Source organism: Prionailurus bengalensis, chromosome E4 (assembly GCF_016509475.1).
Source record: "Prionailurus bengalensis isolate Pbe53 chromosome E4, Fcat_Pben_1.1_paternal_pri, whole genome shotgun sequence".
In the NCBI taxonomy this organism is placed as follows: Eukaryota; Metazoa; Chordata; class Mammalia; order Carnivora; family Felidae; genus Prionailurus; species Prionailurus bengalensis.
The window spans coordinates 26,912,839-26,929,916 of NC_057360.1; the positions used below are offsets into that span (position 1 = coordinate 26,912,839).

Here is a 17,078-nt window from a genome sequence, read left to right on the forward strand (position 1 = left end):
TTATTAAGTTTTGAGAGTTTTTTAAAAATTATATTCTAGATAAAAGACATTGATCAGATATATAATTCATGAACGTTTTCTCCCAGTCTTAGTACACATTTTTTAAAAATTTAATGTTTATTTTTTGAGAGAGAGACAGAGACAGAACATGAGCAGGGGAGGGGCAGAGAGAGGGAGACACAAAATCTGAAGCAGGCTCCAGGCTCTGAGCTGTCAGCACAGAGCCCGATGCGGGTCTCGAACCCGCAAACCGTGAGATTATGACCTGAGCTGAAGTTGCTTAACTGACTGAGCCACCCAGGCATCCCCTCAGTACACATTTTGACATTCTGTGTGGCAAAATGAGAGTGTGCCAAAGCACTTTTGCTATATTGTGAATGAAATAAGATGGCTATCTCCAGGAAAAATAATTTGTGATTGAGTTGCAAGCTGAAATAGCTCGTTTTTTCCCTTCACAGATCCCATTTTTACTTGAAAGAATGCCTGGCAAACTTGTTATTGGAACTTGCATATGTTCTCAAATTTCAAAATTAAAAAATACTTGAGATATTTTCTCAGAAATGAATGAAGTGAACCTGTCACTTAACAGAAAACAATTGACAGTATTTTCAATGATCATAAAATTAGAGCCTTTGTTTAAAAACAGAATTTTGGAAAACTTCTCTCAAGTACTATCACCTTACATATTCCCAGTAATTAAGTTTTTCTGATGATATTGGTGGTGATATTATATGATTTTGGATAGTGTATAATGGAAAGACTCAGCATTTTCAAGACCTGTGATACTCAGTAAACTAGTATTTTCCAGATGACCAGTACATGTGATAAAATTAGACATGGGTGGGGCGCCTGGGTGGCTCAGTTGGTTAAGCGTCCGACTTCAGCTCAGGTCACGATCTCACGTTCCGTGAGTTCGAGCCCCGCGTGGGGCTCTGGGCTGATGGCTCAGAGCCTGGAGCCTGCTTCCGGTTCTGTGTCTCCCCCTCTCTCTGCCCCTCCCCCATTCATGCTTTGTTTCTCTCTGTCTCAAAAATAAATAAACTTTTAAAAAAATTAAAAAAAAAATTAGACGTGGGTGGGTGAAAGATCCATTCAAAATACAAGGTAGGGCAATGGATTGTAATACATGAGAGTTCAAAAAGTCTTTGATACAGTTTCAGGTTCCACATTGCAACTAACCTTTAAGAAGCGGCCGTTTTGTTGAGTTTTGGTATAGTGGCAAAAAGGAATATCCACAATTATCTAAAAAGACTGTTAAAATACTCCTCCCTTTTCCATCTGTCTATCTGCATGAGGCTGGGTTTTCCTCATATACTTCAACAAACATGTTCACAGACTGAATGTAGAAGCAGATATGAGAATCTAGCTGTCTTCTGTTAAACCAGATATTAAAGAGATTTGCAAACATGTGAAAGAGTGTGGATTTTTAAGATGTTATTTTTTTGTAAAAACATTATGTTAACATGTAGTAAGTTCATTGTCATGTTTGATTACTTGATACTTTTTTAAACATATTTGGATTTCTAATATGGTAAGTGGCAGTAGATAAATAACCCACATCAATTTAAGTTTTGGGGGTCTTCAGTAATTTTGAAGAGTGCAAAGAAACCCTGAGATCAGAAAAGTATATGAATGTTTAGTTAAGATAATTCAATTCAAGCATCATGGTTGTGTTCTGGTGATGGAGAATGAGGGATGCCCTGGCCTGAGGCTTCTGTGGTTTAAGGCTTCTAGGTCTCAAAAAGGAATTTATGTTTACTTTACAGAAGTGGTAATTTTATATTCTTTAAAATGAGATGTCATTATAGATACCTCTTTAAACTCTTTTATTATCATAGATGATACTCAACACTTACAAATAAACCAATTACCTCGGATTATGGGAAGGTGTGTACCTCCTTCTCTACCAGATCAGCCAGAAACCTTACTAAAAATTTAAAAGTGGATTTATATGTCAGTTAGTCCTTCCCCATTTTATGTTAGAGTTTCTCATTAGCACTGCAAGTATAAGGCTGATAGGGGAGGGACAATGAGAGAACTCTGCTAACTCAAACTGGGTGCTGAACTTACCTGAGGAGATTCACTGTTGGCCATATAGCTCATTGGTGTATTCAGCCTGGCCCAATAGCTGTATTCTGTGTTTAACACTCAGCGTTCTAGCTCTCATGAGTGGTCTCAAACCAAAATATTATTGTTATGCACCTTTCTTCATTTTGTAAGTGCTTTGTCTTCTGGTACTTGAAATGTCAGAGGGAATAGGATGCATGCAGTGTCTGTCTTAAAGCTACAGGTAGCAAACACCCTGAGTGTGCACCCAGAAGAATCGGTTAAGAAGTCATAGAAGGATCAAAACAGGTCTCATAGTTTGGGTGCATGAAGATTATAATCTTTGTACGCAATAGACCATATGATAGTAAAATGATTCCTTTTTGGCTTTTATAAGCAATAGTATTCAATTACAACATTTAAATTGTAGATATTGGGGGCACCTGAGTGGCTCAGTTGGTTAAGTGTCCGACTCTTGATTTTGGCTCAGGTCATGATCTCCCATTTCATGAGTTCGAGCCCCACATTGGACTCTGTGCTGACAGTGCAGAGCCTGCTTAGGATTCTCTTTCTCTGCCCCTCTCCCTCCCTTCCTCCCTCTCTCTCTTTCTTTCTCTTTCTCAATAAATAAACATAGGGGCGCCTGGGTGGCGCAGTCGGTTAAGCGTCCGACTTCAGCCAGGTCACGATCTCGCGGTCCGTGAGTTCGAGCCCCGCGTCGGGCTCTGGGCTGATGGCTCGGAGCCTGGAGCCTGTTTCCGATTCTGTGTCTCCCTCTCTCTCTGCCCCTCCCCCGTTCATGCTCTGTCTCTCTCTGTCCCAAAAATAAATAAACGTTGAAAAAAAAAATTAAAAAAAAAAAAAATAAACATAAAAAAATAAATTATGGGTGTTGGCCCATTGGTAGGGGGCAAAGTTTTGCCTTTTTTTTTTTAATGTTTATTTGTTTTTGAGGGAGGGTGGACAGAGGATCCGAAATGGGCTCCATGTTGACAGCAGAGACCCTGAAGTGGAGCTCGAACTCCCCAACCACAAGATGGTGACCAGAGCCGAGTCAGACAGTCAACTGACTGAGCCATCTGGGCACCCCAATTTTTTGTTTGTTTTTTCTTTTCTAGGTCTATCTGTACTTCCCAAAAGTTATATAGTGTCATTTTTACCACACCAATATAGAATGCTGCCTCAAAAGTGGTTGGTCTTTTTTTAAATGTGTATCACATTTATTTATTTATTCATTTATTTATCTATCTATTTATTTATTTATTTTCCCAAGTTTTTATTTAAATTTCAGTTAACATACAATATAATATTAGTTTCAGGTATAGAATTTAGTAATTCAACACTTGCATACCACACCTGGTGCTCATCACAACAAGTGGCCTCCTTAATTCCAACATCACCTACTCAACCCACCTCCTCCAACTGCACCCCATCATCTCCCCTCTGGTAACAACCATCAATTTGTTCTCTACACTTAAGAGTCTGTTTCTTGGTTTTCCTCTCTTTCTCCTGCCATGTTCATTTGTTTTGTTTCTTAAATTCCACATAAGAGTGAAATCATATGGTGTTTGTCTCTCTGACTGACTTATTTCTCATAGCATAATACTTTTTAGCTCCATCCACATCAAATGTCAAGATTTCATTCTTTTTTACTCCACCATATCCTCTTCTTTTTTTTTTAATCTTTATTTTTGAGAGAGAGAGAGAGAGAGAGAGAGAGAGAGAGAGAGAGAGAGGGACAGAGTGGAAGCTGGGGAGGAACAGAGAGAGAGAGAGAGAGAGACATGAATCTGAAGCAGGCTCCAGGGCCTGAGCCGACAGCACAGAGCCCGACATGGGGCTTAAACTCATGAACCACGAGTTCACAACCTGAGCCAAAGTCAGATGCTTAACCGACTGAGCCACCCCGGTGCCCCTATTCCACCACATCTTTGTTACCCGTTCATCAGTTGATTGACATTTGGGCTCTTTCCATAATTTGGCTGTTGTTGATAATGTTGCTATAAACATTGGGGTGCAGGTATTGCTTCAAGTTAGTATTCTAACTTGATGATAGGGTAGTTCTATTTTTAACTTTTTCAGGAACTTCCATATTGTTTTCCACCAACAGTATAAGAGGGCTCCCCTTTCTCTGCATCATCACTTACACCTGTTTTTTTCTGTGTTGTTAATTTTAGCCATTATGATTGGTATGAGGTGATATCTCATTGTAGTTTTGATTTGTGTTTACATGATGTTGAGCATCTTTTCATGTGTCTGTTAGCCATCTGTATGTTTTCTTTGGAAAAATTTCTATTCATGTCTTCTGCTGTCAGAACAGAGCCTGATGTGAGGCTGGATCTCACATACCTTGAGATCATGACCTGAGCTGAAATCAAGAGTTGGACACTTAACCACCTGAGCCACCCAGGCACCTCCCTTCTGCCCATTTCTTAACTGGATTATTTGTTTTTTGGATGTTGAATTTGATAAGTTCTTTATAGATTTTGGGTACTAACCCTTTATCAGATATGTCATTTGCAAATGTCTTCTCCCATTTTGAAGGTTGCTTTTTAGTTTTGTTGTTTCTTTCACTGTGTGGAAGCTTTTTATCTTGATGAGATCCCAGTAGTTCGTATTTGCTTTTCTTTCCCTTGCCTCTGGAACAAGTAAGAAGTTGCTCCGGCGGCCAAGGTCAAAGACGTTGCTGCTTCTGTTCTCCTCTAGGATTTTGAGGGTTTCCTGTCTCACATTTAGGTCTTTCATCCATTTCGAATTTATTTTTGTGTATGGTGTAAGAAAGTGGTCCAGTTTCATTCTTTTGCATGTTGCTGTCTGGTTTTCCCAGCACCATTTATTGAAGAGACTGTCTTTTTTCCATCGGATATTCTTTCCTGCTTTGTCAAAGATTAGTTTACCATATAGTTGAGTGCATTTCTGGGTTTTCTGTTCTATTCCACTGATCTGTGTGTCTGTTTTTATGCCAGTACCATACTGTCTTGATGACTACAGCTTTGTAATACAGCTTGAAGTCCGGAATTGCGAGGCTTCCCACTTTGCTTTTTCTTTTTTAAGATTACTTTGGCTATGCAGGATCTTTTGCAGTCCCATTCAAATTTTAGGATTGTTCTAGCTCTGTGAAAAAGGCTGTTGATATTTTGATAGGGGTTGCATTAAATGTGTAGATTGGGTGGTGTAGACATTTTAACAGTATTTGTTCTTCTAACCCATGAGCATGGAAGGTGAGGGGAAGTTTTTAAAACCTTGTGGCTCTATCTAAGTTGAAAGCATGCTAGATCATAACACTTAATGACCTGGTTTCTCTCTGAACAAGAAACACACTCACCTGCTATATGTGTATTGTATACATGTATATATTTAAAGGTAATAATATTAGGAAGTCCAGTGAGATTTTGGATTTAAAAATGTCTCAGATTAAAAGACAAGCTCCTAAATGGGAGAAGATATTTGCAGATGATACCTCTGATACAGGGTTAGTATCCAAAATATATAAAGAACTGATATAGCTCAACACTCAAAAAACAAATAATCCAATTTAAAAAATGGGCAGAAGACATGAGCAGGCATTTCTCCAAAGCAGACATATGGATGGCCAACAAATACATGAAAAGATGCTCAACATCACTCATCATCAGGGAAATGCAAATCAAGACTACAATGAGATACCACCTCACACCTATCAGAATGGCTAAATTAAAATACTTACCTTCAGATTAAAATACTTACCTTCAGGGGTGCCTGGGTGGCTCAGTCAGGTAAGCGTCCGACTTCCACTGAGGTCATGATCTCATGGTTCGTGGGTTCAAGCCCCGCATTGGGCTCTGTGCTGACAGCTCAGAGCCTGGAGCCTGCTTCAGATTTTGTGTCTCCCTCTCTCTCTGCTCCTCCCCCACTTGCTCTCTCTCTCTCTCTCTCTCTCTCCCTCCCTCAAAAATAAAGATTAAAAAAAATTTTTTTAAATACTTACCTTCAAAAAGACTAGCTGTGTGAGTAACCCTTCCTCCACCCTTTTTACCCTCATTCTTCCTCCACGCAGGAAAAGGGAAGCTGTGTTAGGACTTGTTCATATGAATATAAAATATCACACCAAATGGCAGCATGTGTGAATGTTAATGGCACTTTAGTTAATTTGTAGGATTGCTTCTTACAGGATTTTTAAGTATATAGTCCATTGAGAGAAAAATTACATTTTGTCCTTCTCTAATCAACTTGATATAACTACTTAAATAATGACTGTTTTATCCCCAAATCAGCTGAGAACATAATACTAGGCCTGGCATCTTTAAAGGTTTGAACTTTGATATTTGTTCATGAGGAGCCTTCTGTAAAGAGCTAAAAATACTTTTAGGAGTGGTAGGTGCTGAAGATGGTACATGATCACAGGTGTCAACTTAAAGTCAAGCAGTAGTAACTTGTTCATGGAATGTATTGTCTCTGATTTCTGCCCTTTCCCTTCACCTTGATTACAGAGAGGTACAGAAAGCAGTCAACACTGCCCAGGGCTTGTTTCAGAGATGGACAGAGCTCCTCCAGGACCCCTCCACAGCGACAAGGGAAGAAATCGACTGGACCACCAATGAGCTGAGAAACAACCTCCGGAGCATAGAGTGGGATCTGGAGGACCTTGACGAGACCATCAATATCCTTCTCTATGGTGCCTGTGCCTCTGGGATGGACAGAAAAATGAACACATTTTTGTCCAGATGTCTCAAGTACATAGATTAGATATTTCCTTTTCTAGTTGATTGATGTTGCTCTTCTTTGTACCATGATACTCTCAAAATAGTTGCCCAGTGAGCTAAGGTTTAGGGGCCACGTTCTTCTACGGTGCATGATAAGTCAGGCAGTGTGGAGACAGTGTAGTGCAGTGGTTATAAGCTCAGACCCTGGAGTCAGATTGTGTGTTCAAGCCCTAACTATACCAGTTACTATCTGTTTGACTTGGAGCGTTGTTCTCTGCTTCAGTTTCCTCTTCAGTAGAAAGTTAGGATAATAGTAGTACCTAGCTCGTAGGATTGTTGGAAGTGTAGCAGGTAGAGTATGGTGCCTGACGCACAGTGAGCTTCTGTGTTAGCGGTCATTATTACATAGAGGTGTATACAGGCCAGTGTTATACGTTGTTGATTAGAAATCAAAAGAAGATCCTTTTGTGGATTGTCTTCTTCCAATTCAGGAGGTGATGCTAGAATGCCAGTGTCCATCGGAGAAGCATTCTAAACCATCCAGTTGCATTCGGTAAAAGCAGATCTGTTACATTTAAGTCATGCTCTTGATGTTAAAGAAGTGCACTGACCTGACTGACGAACCAGAGAACTGTAAAAGCTGAACTATGTGGCCTTTTCTCAGGTGGAAAAATTCCAGCCAATCAAAAACGTTGACGGTATGCCAGCTGCACGTTCTCAGTTCTCTTTTGTTCTTTCAGTAAGTGTGACCTAGGAAACCAGCTTTCGTCAGAATCACTCCATAGCATGGGTTCATGTGCAGTTGATGTGTGGACTGCATAATTTATATATATTTCTGTTAATCATAATGACCCTGGGTGCCTTTTAAATTACTATTTTTTAAGTTTATTTATTGATTTTTTGAGAGAGCGAGTGTGTGCACAAGCAAGGGAGGGGGGCACAAGCAAGGGAGAGAGAGGACGAGAAAATCCCAAGCAGGCTCTGCACTGTCAGTGCAGAGCCCCATGTGGGGCTCAAACCCACGAACCATGAGATCATGACCTGAGCTGAGGTCAAGAGTCGGTTGCTTAACCGACTGAGCCACCCAGGCATCCTCTTTTTAAATTATTTTTAAAAAACAAGCATGTTCTTTAAAATTAGTGGAACAAAATATGTGAGAGGATGGGATCAAAAGCACAGATACAGGAAGATCCGTCTTCCCTTGAGATGGAAGAAGACAAGATTGGGGAGACAGAAATTACGAGAGAAAGAGGAGATACTGTGGGTTCGGTTCCAGATCACCACAGTCAAGTGAGTATCGCAATAAAGCAAGTCAAGTGAAGTTTTGGGGTTTCTCTGTGCATAGAAGTGATGTTGACACTAGATTGTACTCTGTTAAGTGTGCAATAGGATGTTGTCTAAAAACAGTGTATATACTTTAATTTAAAAATACTTTATTGCTGGGGTGCCTGGCTGACTCAGTTGGTAAAGCACGTGGCTCTTGATCTCGGGATTGTAAATTTGAGCCCCATGTTGGGTGTAGAGATTACTTAAAAATAAAATCTTTAACATAAAAATATTGCTAAAAAATCCTAGTCATCATCTGAGCTTTCAGTGAGTTACAACCACAGATCACCATAACCAATATAACAGTGAAAAAGCTTGAAATATTGCTAGAATTACCAAAAGGTGACACAGAGACACAAAGGGAACAAATGCTGTTGGAAAAATGGTACCAATAGACTTGCTTGACACTGGGTTGCCACAAACCTTCAATTGGTAAAACACACAGTGTCTACTAAGTGCAGTAAAACAAAGCACAATAAAGTGAAGTATGCTGTTTTCATCACGCATTCAGCAAGTAATCCCTGAGTGTGCCATGTATTTTGTTAGTTACTGGGATGGGACTGATGAGCAGAACAGTGTACTGGCCCTCATGGAATTTATGGTGGGGAGTAATGAGGAGCTCTGGGGACAGGGGAACAGACATTAATCAGAATAACACAAATGTCTATTTGCAAACTGTAAGAGAAAAGTACAGAGAGCCATGTGAGTGTCTGACATGGGGCAGCAGGACCAGGCTGGGGGTGAGGAGATCAGGGGAAGCTTCACTGAAGAAGCCTCCATCTCTAGATTTGTAAGCAGGGTTAGCTTCTTGCCATAAGAGGAATGGTTTGGAATAGCAGATGAAACAGGTTTTCAGAGCTGTCATGGGAAAGGTGATCTGGAGTCAGAAAAGAATAGATACAAAGTGCTGGCAGGTCTCTGGAAGAGCCCAGCTCAGCTGTGGTCAGACTGCCATGGATTTATAGTGAACCCAGTCAGCAGTCTTAACCCGGAGGGTCTTCTCCACTTTGAGGCACGGAGATCCTCATAGCTGTGGGAAGAGAGTTTGAGAATGATGTGCGTCAAGTTACCTGTGTGTTCAGAGACATCGAGCCAGATTTTATTGCTTGCCTGTGAGAGATTCTGTGGTTTAACATGATGTCGTTTGTTAGACTTTTGATGATGAAATTGCTTTACCTTGACTCTTTGACCCACGCATAGTTGAAGCAAACCCTAGAAAATTCAACCTTGATGCGACTGAATTGAGTATAAGAAAAACCTTCATCACAAGCACTCGGCAAGTTGTCAGGGTAAGGAATATGAGCTTACTGTGTTATTTGTGCAAGAAATAGCCAAATTGCTTTTCTTAATTGTAAACTAATAGGTCGACTCTGAAACCACTTTTTAGTATGAATTAAATGCCGCTTTCCATCATAATTTCTCTGATTCAAAGAAAGAAATTTGTTTCTAGTATTGTCAGGCTTATTTCTTGGAGCAAAATGGAGAGAGTAGATGCCTGGCCCTGGGGAAGTTACTTTAAGGGTGTCCTACTTGGCCATAGCTCTCATTCCTCCAAACCAGTTCTCTTGTTTCCTCTTTATTTCTTGCTCTACTGCGTTTTTGGACAAAAGGAAGAATTACCATTGTAGAAACCATTTGGTTCCTTGATGGATTGGTAATCACTTTGCATTGTGCAGAGTGACTCTTACCAGGTTTGGATAGCGGCCTCTTCCACCATCTGAATTGCTTCTGGAACTTTTGCAACCCGTGTTACTGACATTTCCATATACAACTGCTTGACAGCCTTTCGGGAGCTGTCCAGAGCAAGCATCCATCAAGAGTGTTAAAAGCCAGTCCAAGTTGAACAAATCTTTAGTCTCAAATTACATAGCTAATAATCTATTGTTAAAAAAAAACCTAAGAGAAAATATCTTTTAAGTCAAATCCTGTATCCTTGAGATATGTTTGTATTTGAAACTATATGGCTAAGCCGTTTGATTAGCATAACTAGATGTAAGAGAACCAGCTGTCTTTAACATATGTACTAGAAAGCAGCTTCCTTGAATAAAAAGACTTGGGATCATACCAGCGCTAACATATGGCTTTTTAAGAGTCATCTTAGGCAGGAACCTTGGTATGTGTTTGCCAAAAACTTTATGTCATGTGATTTCCTTTTGAAATTATTTCAGATGGTAGGTTATCACTGAACTTTAACTATTCTTGTTTCTTCTTTTATTCATTAGTTGCCTTTCTATATACATATATCTAAATTATTTTTAAATAAGGCCATACTTTAATGGGCCTCATATTTTTGGACCTGGGTGCCCCATCTATATACACTGAGCATTTGAATTAGACACTCTTAATTTCTAGCCGGTTCAGAACACTGTTCTAATAAGGAAGCCTTTTATTCCAATAAGGTAAATCTCCAATTACTTATTTGATACATATGGTTTGCTTTTCTATTTTTTGTAATAGATTTTCTGAAAGACAAGTAGATTTTCTGAAACATCTACTTCTGTAGATGTTAGTATTTGAATGGTGCCTTGCAGTGAAGCATATATCCCTGACCTTAATCATTATATTTATTCTTTCTGCAAAATAGTACTACTTGTAAGTTTTGCAAATTGAAATTCAGAGGTAAGTATATTGAAAGTTAAGTTAATTGGTATAACTGGAAGTAGAAACTGAAGTTCATTTTGAAAAGCTTTTTAAAGTGTATTCTTTGATAGAACTGTTTAAAATCAAGTCCACGCTTCATAATGCTGCAGCCCTTCTAGGGTTGAGGTCTAAATCATACTCCACTGTATCATCCAACTGAGTATTGTAGAGTTTTTAGTCATTCTTGTTTTAATTGTGACTCCTTTTTGGAAAGCTGTTACTGTTTGCTAGTTGTAGGTTAACAGTACCTAATTGAGCTTTTGTTGATCTCATTTTAATAAATTCTAATTGAAATCCTTCAGAAGAGAAGGACATAGTAATGAGGCTTACTTGAATTTTTTTTCTTAAAGCACCGTGTGTTGATTGAATATTATTGCATTTGGGGGGCGCCTGAGTGGCTCAGTCGGTTAAGCATCTAACTTCAGCTTGGGTCATAATCTTGCGGTTTGTGAGCTCGAGCCCCACGTCAGGCTCTGTGCTGACGGCTCAGAGCATGGAGCCTGCTTCGGATTCTGTGTCTCCTTCTCTTTCTGCCCCTCCCCAACTTGTGCTCTGTGTCTCTCTGTCTATCAAAAATAAATAAATGTAAAAAAAATTGTTTTAATTAAAAAAATATTATTGCATTTGGCTAAGCAGTATTTGCAGGGGTTTTTTTTTTTATGTTTATTTATTTATTTTGAGAGAGAGAAAAAGCGAATGCATGCAAGGGAGGGGCAGAGAGAGAGAGAGAGAGAGGGAGAGAGAGAATCCCAACCAGGCTTCCGCTGACATAGGGTTCCATCCCATGAACCATGAGATCATGACCTGAGCTGAGATTAAGTAAGAGACACTTACCCTACTGAGTCTCTAGTTAAGCAGTATTTATATACTGAGATCTCTGGGTTCTAGTTGGAGGAGGTAGAGTAGGATCAGAGAGTTAGGAGATTTGGGAAAAGAAACCTACGACCAAGCTCAGGTTTGGGATGTGTATATCACAAGCTTACATAAAGTCCTCTGTTAACCTGTTATCAGTACGTTTTCGTTTATTTGCTCCAAAAGGAGTACATTTTGATCCACAGCTTTCTCTTTCTTAGGCAGGAGAGTTGGTAACACATTGTACATTTGTGTGTGTGGTTGTTCTGTCTGAAGAATTACATCTTTCCCTCATTTTTCCTTGCAATTCATGTCCATTGGCTTTGCTTTTAAATTTTTTTTTTTTCAACGTTTATTTATTTTTGGGACAGAGAGAGACAGAGCATGAACAGAGAAAGAGGGAGACACAGAATTGGAAACAGGCTCCAGGCTCTGAGCCATCAGCCCAGAGCCTGACGTGGGGCTCGAACTCACGGACCGTGAGATCGTGACCTGGCTGAAGTCGGACGCTTAACCGACTGCGCCACCCAGGCGCCCCATTGGCTTTGCTTTTAGAAGCATCCCTGGTTTCAAGAGTCTTGTTTGTGTGTTTTCCCAAGTGTCTTTGAAGTTTATGTAGTTTTTACTAAGTTTTGCTGGCAGTTTTTATTGAAGAGAGCAAAAATATTTTTGTGTGTGTGTAAATAGCCTTTGATATTTTTGAAGTAATCATTTTTATATTTGTGGGGTCACCTACACATCGGAGATCTTGCATGTGAAATCTTTGTGCTGTGGAAATATGTTCCAGAAGTGACTTTGTCTTAACTTAGTAGCAGAAGGTTTTGAAGTATATGGCAGAGGCACAGGGAATGAGCTGTGAGGAGACCTGAGTTCTAGGCTCATTTGTGACCTTAATAAATTTTCATCATGGCAAGTGATTTAGCCTCTCTGGCTCTATGTTTTCTTTATCAATTAAATGGTCCTCACAGACATTCTCTCTAACTTTCAAAGATGATGAGAACTGTACCCCTTGCAAAAAAAAATCCAACTTGTTCCAACCCAAGAATTGTTTCCATTTCATTGTAAGTCAAGATAGACATGGTTAACCAAAAAGGGGGAGGTGTACAATGTGGACAGAGATGACATTGGGATGTGTGACCTCTGAGTGCTGAGTACTGGGATGTATGGTGTCCCATTCACTCAGTTTGGAAGACACCATGGAATGGGAACAGGAGCATAAGTAACTAGGACATTTATTGTGTTGTGGGTTTTTTTTGTTTTTTTGTTTTTTTGACAGACGAACCAAATTGTATTGGTATTAGCTGCTTCTGGACTGCTGGTTCTAAATTTCATGTGTTAGAAAGAAGATGACTGATTACCTTTTTGCCTGATAGGCTGTTACAGAATGCTTAACAGTGTTCGGTGACTTAGCTTAAAATTCCAAATCCTAATAAGGACGCTGGTGGCTGATAACTTTTAACGGACGTAGAAACAAATGGCGACTAGAAGTGAAAGCCTGGCTGTTTTACCTGCTGTCGTGGCCACACAGGACACACGCTGCACAGCCATTGGAAGAGTCACTCGCCATCAGGGCTAACGGCCCCTCCACATATATTTTAGTAAGCAGACACTTTAAAAACCTGGAGCTTTTAAATACTTATTTCATTAAAGTAATGCATGTTCATGAAGGAAAATTAGAAAAGTTTATAAGAGGAAAAAATAGAAAAAAGAAGTCTAAGCTCCAAATAATGAACACAACCTTTGCTATATTTTTCTCATGGTGATTTTCTTCTCAGTGTATGATAGTTGTATTTTTACAGTTGTGATCATAGTGTTAAGCCATCATAAGCATTTTGTATTTTAATTTTTAAAATTAAAAACAGTTCATACTTGCTATTTTTAAAATGCAAATAATTTTGCTGGATGAGAAAGGTAAAAAATGTCCCTCCGTTCTGTCATTCCACTCCCTGGAAATAATCACTATTAACAGTTTTACATATTTCCTCTAGTCATTATATGACATTGAAATAGACTCTTTTAAAACAAAAAAAATTTTTTTTAAATGTTTGTTTATTTTTGAGAGAGACAGAGACAAAGTGTGAATGGGGGAGGGGCAGAGAGAAAGGGAGACAGAATCCCGAGCAGGCTCTAGGCTCTGAGCAAGCTGTCAGCACATTGCCCAACATGGGGCTCGAACTCACAAACCATAAGATCATGACCCGAGCCGAAGTTGGACACTCAACCAACTGAGCCACCCAGCCACCCCTGAAATAGACTCTTAAAAGAAATGGCACATTAGTCTGAGTTTACTCTAAGTTACTATTCTCTTCTTGGGACATGCTGCTTTTTTCTATTTTTCTTTCCTATTATAAATAGCACTGCAGTGTACATCTTCGCTTTTTTTCTGGTATATATTTTATACTGTTCTTTTTTTAAGATTTTATTTTTAAGTAATCCCCACACCCACCATGGGGCTCTAACTCACAACCCTCAGATCAAGAGTTGCATGCTCTACTGACTGAGCCAGCCAGGCGCCCCTTTTATATTGTTTTCTTAAAATAAATCCTAATAGTGGAATTGCTAGGTCAAGGCCGTGAATATTTGACACAAATATCAAGGCTCCTGTTACAAAATGTCAAGTTTTTTCAGTTAGTCCAGTTTACTTTCCAGCCATTGTTCCAGAGCAGCAGTTTTTTTTGTTGTTTTTTTTTTACATTTTTATTGAAGTACAAAAATAGAGAAAAGTGCACGTATCCCAGGTACACAGCTTGAAGAGTTTGTAAACTGGTGACAGCCATGGAAGCATTCCAGAGCATTCCCAGCACCCCTAGAAGCCTCCTTGTGCGCCTTTACGGTCTCTACTTCCCTGTTCACTGTGCTGACTTCTTTTTTTTTCTTTTCATTTTTTTAATGTTTATTTTTGAGAGACAGAGCACGAGCAGGGGAGGGGGCAGAGAGAGAGGGAAACACAGAATCCGAAGCAGGCTCCAGGCTCTGAGGTGTCAGCACAGAGCCTGACGCAGGGCTCAAACTCACAAACTGTGAGATCATGACCCGAGCTGAAGTTGGGCACTTAACCAACTAAGCCGCCCAGGCGCCCCACACTGTCCTGACTTCTAACAGCAAAAACACGTTCTACAGATAAAGTTCAAGGTTTAATTGAACTTCAGTTATTTTTTCCATACGTGTTTGGATACATGTTGATATTTTCATTATTTCTTTATGCAAGTAGTGTTCACTGTTTTTTTTTTAAACTATTATAAAATGTATTAAGTGCATTTTTAAAGCATATGTTATCCCACCAGTGAACATTTAACACCACCCCAGGTGACTCACTCAGGTAAATCTCACACATTTAAGAAACATGGCTTATACCACTGAATTCCCTTTGTTTTAAATAAGCCAATATCTGTATGTTCATGGTGGGTGCTTTTTTTTTTTTTTTTTTAAACTAAGTATATTTTTCTCAGTTTCTATGGGTGGCCATTTTTTTTTTTAATTTTTTTTTTTTTTGAGGTTTGTGAACGGCGAAATAGGTAGAGAATTCTAGAATTTCTGGGTCAACTGGACCCTAGACAGAACACCCCTCGGATGTGCTACCTACCCAGTGTCATTTCCAAGGGCTCACATATCCTCTTGTTGAAGGCCCCCAACAGAGGGGGTTTGGGATGCACCCTTAGATGGGCAGCACTGGGAGGGACATAGTGACAGGTTATAGTAAAATGATCTCTTTACCTTTGCTCTGCTGGATTAATAACATTTTTTTCTACAAAATACCCGAAGTGATCTTCTAAAACATGAACCAGAATACTCCATGGCCATGCTTAAAATACTTTAATGCTTCTCATTTGCCTTTGCACAGGGGCCTGCAATCTATGACCCAGGAGATCTAAGAACAGTTCTACATTTTTTAAAGTATAGTTAGAAAATGTGCGCGTGCGTGCGCACACACACACACACACACACACACACACACAGCAGTGTATGATGGGCTGAATATTTAATATTTACTCCTTGACAAACAAAGAGTGCCATCCCCTGCCTCAGAATAAAATCTAAGCAGCCTGAAGGGCCTGCACGTTTGGCCAACCTTCTCTTCTGTCCCCTAGCCCCAAACACGCAGCTGGCTCCTTGGACCACCCTGGCCTGCTTTCTCAAGAACCAAAGGCACTGAGCTGTTTCCCACCTCCAGGCTTTTGTATTTGCTGTTCCCTTTGCCCAGATTTCCCGGCCTTTAGTTCTTTCTGTGGTTGACTCATTCTTGCCCTTCAGGTCTCGATTCCATTGTCACCCCTATCCTATGCCTCTAGAGTGGCATTCATCACCCACTCAATTCCAGCCCTGTTTATTCCCCTCCTTCCCAACACAGCAACCACTTTGTTGACTTATCTGTGGGATTACTGTTTGCCTTTTCTCCACCATAGTGTCGGCTCCATGTGGGCAGGGACCCGGCCTGTATTGCTCACTGCTGTACATGGGCACGTATTAGGCTTTAGTGAGCATTTGGTGAGCGTAAAAATGGGTGCTGGGAAAGTTGAAGCAAGGTGGTTATTCAGACTGCCCATAGGAATTAGGAAAACTGTGGCACTGTCTCATCTGCTGTTCACTTGTCATGTGTCTTGGAAAAAGTTTCTGAGCACCTAATCCCTCAACATTTGCATCTATAAAATAGCCTACTTGCCAACAGAAAGTTATGAAGTTATTTTGGCAGCATTTATTTTTTTAAAGAAAAATTGTATTACAGCAATCGTACTCAATTCAAATAATTTTAAAGGATATTGGGTTGTGGTTAAATATGATAAGGAAAATGGCTCATATTTAATCAGGTGTTTTACTTCAGAGTAAGTAATGGGTCCACTCATTTTTCTTTCCATACAAAATTATTTTTTAATGTTTATTTTTGAGAGAGAGAGAGACAGAGCTTGAGCGGGGGAGGGGCAGAGAGAGAGGGACACACAGAATCCAAAGCAGGCTCCAGGCTCTAAGCTGTCAGCACAGACCCTGATGCCAGGCCCAAACCCACAAGCAGTGAGATCATGACCTGAGCTGAAGTCGGACACTTACCTGACTGAGCCACCCAAGCATCCCTTTACAAAATTATTTTTGATACTGCTCTGGAAATTCACTCTTGGATTAGAATAATCTATACTTCACATGAATCCAACCCAGAAATAAAATAAGATAGAATACTAGGAAGTATTCTCTGGTGTTTAATGATAGATATACTTTATCCTAAAATGCATGATTTTTCACATGTATTCTGTTTGAAGATCTCAGTCCTTGAGCACAGGTTCTTGAGTTTGTGTCCCAGGATTGCCGTTTACTGACCGTGTGACCTTAAGAGAGTATCTCAGCCTTGGTAGATCTCAAACTCCTCACCTGTAAAGCAGAAATAATACCAGCTTCATAGAGTTGTTATGAAAATTCAGTGATAAATGTAAGTGTTCGGTGGTGTTTCTGACCCGTGGTTGGTACTCAGGAAATCCCAGCTCCCTTCCTCTGTCTTCCTCTTTAAATTTAGTATCCAGGTTATGCCCTTTTAAAGGAATGCCA

General features: G+C 39.8%; 1 protein-coding gene across 1 annotated transcript in view; it reads left to right on the forward strand.

Annotated features, from left to right (window-relative positions):
- Positions 1–17,078, forward strand: part of STX6 (syntaxin 6) — a 51,607-nt gene that overhangs the window by 14,598 nt on the left and 19,931 nt on the right. The window contains exons 2-3 of the mRNA XM_043568970.1: positions 6,516–6,685; positions 9,249–9,343. Of these exons, the coding sequence (XP_043424905.1) occupies positions 6,516–6,685; positions 9,249–9,343 (265 nt within the window). The remainder of the gene's footprint in view (positions 1–6,515; positions 6,686–9,248; positions 9,344–17,078) is intronic.